General features: G+C 30.9%; 1 protein-coding gene across 1 annotated transcript; it reads left to right on the top strand.

The window, feature by feature from the left end:
• Positions 1–3,944: 3,944 nt before the first annotated feature.
• LOC111374010 (cytochrome P450 94A1-like) lies at positions 3,945–5,753 on the top strand. Its single transcript, XM_022996617.1, has one exon. The coding sequence runs from the start codon at positions 4,000–4,002 to the stop codon at positions 5,506–5,508; it is 1,509 nt and encodes a 502-aa protein (XP_022852385.1). The 5' UTR covers positions 3,945–3,999; the 3' UTR covers positions 5,509–5,753.
• Positions 5,754–9,704: the final 3,951 nt, after the last annotated feature.

The following is a 9,704-nucleotide window of genomic DNA, read 5'->3' as shown; positions in this document are numbered from 1 at the left end:
AGTATGCTTGAAACTGAATATCCGGACCTTTGTAGTGAAAATCTTTGTGTTCCTTTATTTGTTTGCAAATTACTATTGTAAATTCTTCATAAATACAATTCTAAGACCAACAAAGCATTGCATCCCTTTTTTTGTAGAAAGCTCGACCAGATAGTAAAAGTGTTTTGGCCGAAGTCAAAAAGAGGTTAACCCACTTCATTTATCAATAAAATGATCTTTACTTTGAGGGAACAATAAAAGTCACCATATCTCCTTCTGTACCACCACAAGATTGGTTGTTCTACTATCCATAAATGTAGCTTTAGGTACAATTGAAATACAAATTTTATTGAATTAGAAGTTTAATTTTTTAAATATTTTATTATTTGGCATGATCAGCTAGACCCTCTCGGATATTAAAAAAATCAAATAAATATCAATTAAGAACAAAAAGATTCTTTTTGTCTTTTATGTATCTAGATGGTTAGATTGTGTTATTATATTTGCAAACTGGAGTTTGTATTATTATTTGCTCAAATTTTAAATTATGGACATAATTTTTAGATTGTACTGTCAAGATAGTGTGTTTCGTTAATGTTAATTGAGATGACAAAAAATGAATTAGCACTATTTTATTTTATTTTATTTCTTTTGTGTAAATGCCCTTAATTAATTTCCCCATTGCTATTAAGAACAAGTGCTTCCCATTTTTGTCTAAAAAATATTATTTTATATGCATCATACCAACATCAAAGTTTTTGAACGGTAATTTCATTATAGTTATCATCTAACGTTTCCTATCTAATGATTTTTATAGTTCTATATATCTATAATCATTCCACAAAACAAAGCATTGGGATGGAAATTAAATAATATTGAGAATTCATGTTCAAAAGAAACCTTATAAAATATTTTTAAATCCTAACGGCTGATATTTTATAATGTGGTTTGTCAACTATCATTTGATTGGATCAATTATTTATCATTAGGAAAGGAGTTAAGAAGTTGGAAATACTAATAAAAAAAATGTATTGTTATATTAACTAAGATCCTTGGACAAAACAATTCGAACTATAAGTTTGAAAGATAATTTATTTATATGTATTTACTTATAAAAAGATTAACAATATCTAACATATCAACTTAAATGCTCTCAAATTGATATCATAAAAGGGATCTATTATATTTGATAAATTCATGGTATGTCGAAGCTTGATGACATTCGATTTCAACACAAAAATCTTCAAAAGAAAATAGAGCAAATAATAACAATGATCCCATTAAGAGGTACATACTCTAGGTGACTATATAGACAAAATAAATTGAAAAACTCAAAAGAGATTCAAGTAGATGAAAAGATTGAAAATTGAGATATCTCAAGAAGTATTTTTACTAAAATGAAATCAAAAAGAAAAAGTTGTCTACGACACTTTTGTAATCATATAAGCTTCCTTTAATAAATGATAGAAATGCTATCGAAGGAAATCCATCGAGGAAAACAAACGTAGAAATAATTGGTCAAATTAAATAATGCAATCCTAATAAAATTGAACTTACTAGATAAACCTGAAGATTCTAAACTCGCAGTCAGAAAATTTAAAGATGTATACTTATACGAAATAAATAAAAATATAAAGTTGTATTTAATAGACGGTATTCAAATGTAAGAGAATGGATAGGTATTTTGATTTCTAATATCTTGGTGCTGGTATATTCCTTTTATTTTCTTAGAAGGGTTTCTCTTGATTGAATACAGAAAAAGAAGACCATCCCCTTTGTGCTTCAATTGGTCCAGGTAAGGTATATAAAGAAAGAACCTATTTGACATTGTTGACAATGTAACTTACCAAAGAGATTCATTTCTCGACAAACTTTGGCTTATCCACAAATACAACAGGTCATTCCCTAGATCTACTTGAGTTACTCTTTGAAGTTCTTAACCAATTTTGTGTCATGATTTTGACTCCTGAAATTCATTAGGATTAGATATACCAGGCAAAACTAAATGAGTATCACTAACTTAACCCACTAATTATGCAGAAAAAATTCATATGGAATTTACCTCCTAAGATTAATGGCGAAAAGTTGGTATGTTTATCCATGATCGGATAAGTATCAATTCTATCCATTTTTCCATAATGAATTTCACCAACACTTATATAACTGTGGTGGGTGCAATCAAAAGTTTATATCTCGTTAGTCGGACAATACATAAAATTCGATTTTCGTTTATTAAATATGGTAATAACCAACTAATCTGATATTTCAATTAACACTATTTATATAATTTTTGTATATTTTAATATGTATGAAGCATATAATTCAAGTGAGATTACCATAAGGAGTAAATACGTGTGGTATTTTTTCTTGACCAAGTTTTGCCCCATTAAATTTTCCTAACAAGATTTTGAATAAGGTAACTTTTATAGCAAATTCAAAGAATAATGTTATGCAACTCCATTGGAGTTACAACGCCAATCTAGATAGCGCTAGATAATAAGTCGAATGAAATGTGAAATTAAATGACTTATTTAATTTCAACTATCATTTAACGCCACTTAAACTGAGGTTGTAACTCTAGTGGAGTTGAATAGCATTACTCATAGTCAAATGATTAATAGAATCTTTTTCCTACATTAGGATTTTGCAATAAATTTCCATAACACACATAACATTTTCACTCAACATAACTTTATTATTATTTTATAAATTTGCATATGAGATTCTTGAAGAGAGTAACATAAAAATATGTATGTCAATGGATTATCATGCTGACTAATGTCAAATAAAGATAGATGAATATCTTATACGGGGATTGTATTTCTTTGGAACTATAACAAGAAGACATGGAATATAATTCACGACAAATGTTTTATACAAGTTTTTGGAAAATGATGTATTTAAGGCATTGGTACATGAGATATGAACGTCACAATACAAGTACTTTATTAATTGAAATATGAGGGAGTATCTTTACATTTTTGCCTTCACTCAATGTTTATCTCATTGAGTTTTCTAGACAAGATTTTAACGATAAAGAATTTTGTTTGTTCAATTTTTTTATAATTAATTGTACCATTTAACTTCTTTTTTTATTTTTTTTATTTTTCTTTTTTTGATATTTTTGTCTCACTGAATTTTATCAAACTAAATTTTTTAATGATACATTTATTTTGCAGATAATTATCAATTGAGGAGTTTTATAAAATTATGGGATCATTATTGATGACCATTTAGTCTTATCAAGATACTTTGATAATTATTATTTAGTTTAGAAGAATATATTCTACATATTCAAATTGTAAATTTTATTGAAATCCTAAATAAGGATTATTTGCTATAAAGAAATACACGATTGAATTGAATATAACATTTTTTTCTCTTATTATTTTATCACTCTCAATTTCATAGCAAAACCTTTATTTTAACTACACATTTCGAAGAAATCATTATTATCACTTATCCACTAATCATTTCTATCACATTATAATTTTTTTTAATAACGGATAATTTTATCCAAACATTTGCCCAAAGTATCGATAGTCCAACTCATTTTTTCACTTTAATTGTATACTAAATAAAAAAATTACTTGCCCATGAAATGGCGCTTTTCTCTACTTCGAGTGACATTTATCTAGAAATGAGTAACTTTTGAGGTAAGAGTAACTAGTGGGGACCGAAAACAAGAACCACAAACTTATGTAGTGTTCTCATCTCGTCTTAATTCTAACTAATGGACCTCAATTATATAATTATAGGGCTCTAAAATTTACAAAAATCCACCAAAAACTATATCCCAATGACATTTGAACACTACATAACCAAAATTCTCTTCTAGAATGCTATTTACTTGGATAATAAGCAAAAACCTTGTCCACCTTAGGTTTCTAACAAATTTCCTGTGATTTTTTTAATATTTAACAATTATATAGTCAGTAGTTGAATTTTAGTATATAAATACTGTATTTAGTATTTACATTCATAATATCTTATCATCTCATCTTTCACACGCGTCCAAGAATGGAGTTTTTTTCTCTTTATTTCCTCCTCTTAATTTTCTCCATTTTTCTCTACTTTTTCTTCTTGTTTATCCACTCAAAATCCAGTAAAAACACAAAAAATGGCTTTAGAATCTACCCACTTTTGGGTACTTTACCGGATTTCCTCCGCAACCGCCACCGGTTCCTCGACTGGACCACCGGAGTCCTCGCCGGTTGCCACTCCAACACCTCCACGTTCCTACGTCCCGGAAAAGTCCACGGAGTTATCACCGCCAGTCCTCAAATTGTTGAGCATATGCTGAAAACCAACTTCGAAAACTACCCAAAAGGCCTGCGTTTTAGGACCCTCCTGGAAGATTTTCTTGGGAGGGGAATTTTCAATACAGATGGTGAATTTTGGAAAATCCAGAGGAAAACAGCCAGTTATGAGTTCAACACAAAATCTCTCAGGAATTTTGCACTGGAAAATGTCACTATGGAATTACAAACACGTTTAATTCCAATTCTTGAAAATGCAGCGAAAAATGAGAGAATTCTTGATTTTCAAGACATTCTTGAAAGGTTTGCATTTGATAATATATGTAAAGTCGCCTTTAATGTTGATCCAGGTTGTCTGATTGGAGATGCGACTTCTGGTGGGGAATTCATGCAGGCATTTGAGGATGCTGCAACACTGAGTTCAGGTAGATTCATGTATGCTTTTCCAGGAGTGTATAAAATCAAGAAATTTTTAAATCTGGGTTCAGAGAAAAAATTACAAAACTCAATTGCCACTGTACATGAATTTGCTGATAAGATAATAAGATCCAGGATGGAAGAGAGAGCTGAGAAAACATACGAAGATCTATTATCAAGATTCATTGGAAACGGTGAGAATTCTCCTGAATTTCTTAGAGATATTGTTATTAGTTTCATTTTAGCAGGGAGGGACACTACCTCATCAGCTCTTTCTTGGTTCTTTTGGTTGTTATCATCAAGGTCAGATATAGAGGAAAATATACTAATGGAATTAGAAATCATTCGTCGAAAAAATCGTAAAGCAATTGGGGATACATATAATTTTGATGAACTGAGGGAAATGAATTATCTTCAGGCAGCAATTTCTGAGGCTATGAGGTTGTATCCACCAGTGCCAGTTGACACCAAGGCTTGTAAAGAAGATGATATTTTGCCTGATGGAACTTTTATTGGGAAAGATTGGTTCATTTCATACAACACATATGCCATGGGAAGAATGGAAAATATATGGGGAAAAGATTGTTGTGAGTATAAACCAGAAAGATGGCTTGAAAATGGGATTTGCAAACAAGAAAGTCCTTTCAAGTTTCCGGTTTTTCACGCTGGACCGAGACAGTGTCTAGGGAAAGATATGGCCTATATTCAGATGAAATCCATTGCTGCTTCGATTTTGGAAAGGTTTGGAATTGATGTGTTGTTGGAGAAGGGTAAGTGCCCTGAGCATTTGTTATCTTTGACACTAAGGATGAAAGGTGGGTTACCAGTAAAAGTGAAGGAGAGAATTGTGTAAACAGTACACATATTCGGTGCAAAGTACTCGATTGGGACACGACTCAGATTTTATAAATTTCCTGTTCTTTACAAACAAGTCTATGTATTCTAAGTTGTCTTCATATGATAATAGTAGATGAATCATTGTCAATCAGACTTTTAATTTCTACTCTTTGTTTGTTTATGGGCTGGCCCTTTCTCCCTGTACGCACATGAATTGAATTCTTTGATAATCTTTAACAATCAAGAAAATTTAATAAGATATTTCCTGCTTTCAGACTCGGGATGTTGGCAGGTCATGTACCAGTTAAATCGTAATCAATGACAATAAAACAAACAAACTGGTAAGTTTTTGTGCAGCACATTAAAAAATAAATGCCCAAAAAAGTTATTTGTATGTACAACCACTTCACAAACAATGCCTTTATCTAGGAAACTTTCCGATGTGATCAATTTTTCGGCCTCCTGCATACTTTAACCCCTTGCTATATAGTACATTCCAATAGATTCTCCGGTTGGAAAGATGAGAGTGTTATTCTTGTCTCGATAGGGGAGCAGGCCGTTGATTTAAAAATAATTTTTAACAGATCTTAAAATAGATAAATATGATACTGTCAAGTGTGAAGTTATCAATCAAAATTGTACAAGTAACATCATTCTCTCTATATTGAGGAATTTAGAATTTTACATGCACTTTCGTCAGTAATCTAATTCGAATGTTTGATAAATAGTGCTGAACTAAAAGAATAGTAAAACACATTTTTTTTTCATTATTTTTCAAATTTATTAGTTGTTGCCAATAATAATTCTCCAACCTTTCCCGATTAAGATTGCAGTCTGGTAACCAGTTCCTCTATTGTAAAACCCAAAAAAATTTTAGTGCTCAATACATAGCATATATGACAATTTAAGAAGTTTTTGGATATATTAGTTTATTTTTAGAAAGTTCAAGGACCTAAGTGCAAATTAACAAAACTATCCCGTTAGTTGAGAAAATGTTATCAAGATGTACATATTAGTATTTAGAAATTATTAATTGTAAAAAGTCAAGTAAGGTATATTTTACCATTTATAATAAGTTAAAGGACTAAACTGTAAATTATGAAAAAGTTTAAGAACCATGATTTTAAGTCTTCGTAATGAGAATAGTGGGTTTTATGAGTCCAAACCCAAGTCTGAACCCTAAATGCAATAAATGCAAATTTAGTGACTAAATTGCAAATAGTGAGAAACATATTTTCAGATAAGAAGATGATTAGTTGAAACTAGTTAGTCATAAGAAGGATCACTAGATAATAAGGATTAGAATTGAGCTCCTTTTCGTAATTTGAAATCTTAAGGGACTAAAAAGAAAGTAAGTTTTGGAGTCAATCATTTATTTGGGATAAATATTTAATTATCGCATATGAAGGAATTTGAGAGTCAATATTCGTCTTATTTTGCAGTTCGTATTTAATCAAGTGGATTTGGCTCAAGAAAAAAGTCGATTCGGATACACGAAGTCCAAGATGAAATGTTTCAAAACAATGTACGATTGGTGGATGATGACGTTTCGAGGTAGAAATGGATGCACGCGCATCGATGATGGGTTTCAAGAAATATAGAGCAATTCGTAAAAGAGAGTAGAACTTTGTCAATGATTAATTTTGTACTTTTAAATCAAATATAAAAAATTATTTCCTTCAATAAAATTTTAATATTAATTTATTATGGCATTGTTTCAAAAAGCTTTGAGTAATTAACGTATGCCCCCAATCTTGACTACTCCTGATAATAATTAAACGACTTTATTATTAATTCTATATTGCTGTGCAGCTTGTTGACTAGCTGATTATGTTATCTTTAGTCATTCTCATCCCTAATTTGGGTTCAAGAGAAATAATAATTATCTGAATTTTTGTGTGAAGGAGAACACTTTTTTAATCGTCCTTCAAGATAAAATATTAATAAAAATATATTTATCTCATTTTTTATCAAATAAAATTTCAACTTAAGATTATTGAAAATAATATGAGCGTGCTATGTTCTTGAGTTCAAAGCACCACCTTATATTCTCAATCAGATCTTTAATAAAGTCGTGTTATTTCACAATTGAATGAAATTAAAAAAGCCCCAATTATGACATCCATTCTCTCCCACTTCACATATATTAACTTACATTTCATTTTCGATCGTTTCAATTGAACCCTGCTCAATAAGTAGAACGTATTAGTTGTCTGTTCTCAAGTTGGACAATAAGGGTCGAAGAAGGGAGCGTGCTATGTTCTTGAGTTCAAAGCACCACCTTATATTCTCAATCAGATCTTTAATAAAGTCGTGTTATTTCACAATTGAATCAAATTAAAAAAGCCCCAATTATGACATCCATTCTCTCCCACTTCACATATATTAACTTACATTTCATTTTCGATCGTTTCAATTGAACCCTACTCAATAAGTAGAACGTATTAGTTGTCTGTTCTCAAGTTGGACAGTAAGGGTCGAAGAAGGATAATCACTCATTCTTAAAACCAACGTTCTTAAGACCAAAAAGCACTCCCCTCTTTTTTTGGAGAGAATAAAAAAATCCCTTCTTTTTTCTTTTTACGTTGCATATTAAAGAGAAATTTAAATAAGTAGATCTAATTATCTTTGATAATTTTTAGTGGGCTCCCTTGTACAATAATTTCCACAAGTGGTATTTAATTGAATTCTCACATCTGTCGTAATCTCAAGAGGCACAGGATAATCGCCCTTAAGCAGGAAGACCAATCGTGCAGTAATGAACAAATTAGACAGTAGTTAATTAGTAAATGTTGGTTGGTACACTTTGAAAGTTTCGTTTTGATTTCAAAAAATTCATGTTAGATCCACGAATAGAAGTAAATAATAAAAAAGAGAGAAAATAGATTTCGAGAAAAACGGAAGAGTGCAATGCAAGTAGTCTTAATGGTTAAGATTTCTATATTTTTATATGCTAAATTAGACAATCATGCAGTAATGAGCAAATTAGACAGTAGTTAATTAATGAATGTTGGTTGGTACGCTTTGAAAGTTTCATTTTGATTTCGAAAAATTCAAGCTAGATCCACAAATAGAAGTAAATAAAATAATACTAATAATAATAATAATAATAATAATAATGAATGTTGGTTGGTACACTTTGAAAGTTTCATTTTGATTTCGAAAAATTCAAGTTAGATCCACGAATAGAAGTAAATAATAATAATAATAATAATAAGAGAGAAAATAGATTTCGAGAAAAACGGAAGAGGGTAATACAAGTAGTCTCAGTGGTAAAAATTTCAATATTTTTAGATGTTAAATTCAATAAAACAGAATACTATAATAAAGTATATCTCGTGTTTTTCTTCATCAGTTATATTTAGTAACGTTATGTTCTAAGGAACATGTCAATAATGCATGTAAAGAGATTCTCCTTTTGCATGATTAAAAAATTAATATGTAACCCTCGAGCATAGTCCAGTGGTGCAAGTAGCAGTGTGAGGATTTGATTCTTGAGACATGAAATTGGATTTTTTGTATGCGCAGTGTACAGGCAGCTCTTGTTCCCTGACCTATTGGGGTACACTCCTCGATTTACCTCCCTTACAAAACTCTAGGGACAGGACCGTGGGAGCCCTCAAGCTTAGGGTTCAACCTTTTTAAAAAAAAAAACTAATATGTAACTCGAATAGACTTTATTACAAGTTGTGTGACAAGACTACAAAGATCCTGCGTAACAAGCAAACTTGGGCCCACATTCTATGTCACTCTACCTAAGAGGCTGTTTGGCCGAATCCATGTCTGATACTAAATTCATTTGATTAAGTTGACCTCATGTAAAAGAGTTGAACCCTACTCTGGGAAGAAGCTACAAAAGGGACTCGACAGGAGATTTTCCATATGATATTTAATATGTGATTGATATAACAACTCACTATTGCTACCGGCTTGTTCAACCAATCAGGTCAAGTCTAAGCCTCATGTTATGGGCAACAAAATGGTATTATTATTCAATACTTATAATTGATTGACACCTTCGACAATAAGCTTCGACCGCATAGATGAGGTCACATACACTTTCATCCTATGGTTAGTGTTCATCATAATCTATTATAAAAACTCACACAATGTGTCATTTCTAAAATAATAAAACTTCAGACTCACAAGATATAACTTTGCTCTCTCACTATTTTCTCTATAATTCCTAAAAAACAACCCCCCCCCCCCCCC

Source organism: Olea europaea, unplaced genomic scaffold (assembly GCF_002742605.1).
Source record: "Olea europaea var. sylvestris unplaced genomic scaffold, O_europaea_v1 scaffold119, whole genome shotgun sequence".
In the NCBI taxonomy this organism is placed as follows: domain Eukaryota; kingdom Viridiplantae; phylum Streptophyta; class Magnoliopsida; order Lamiales; family Oleaceae; genus Olea; species Olea europaea.
This window is presented reverse-complemented; position numbering and strand designations above follow the sequence as displayed.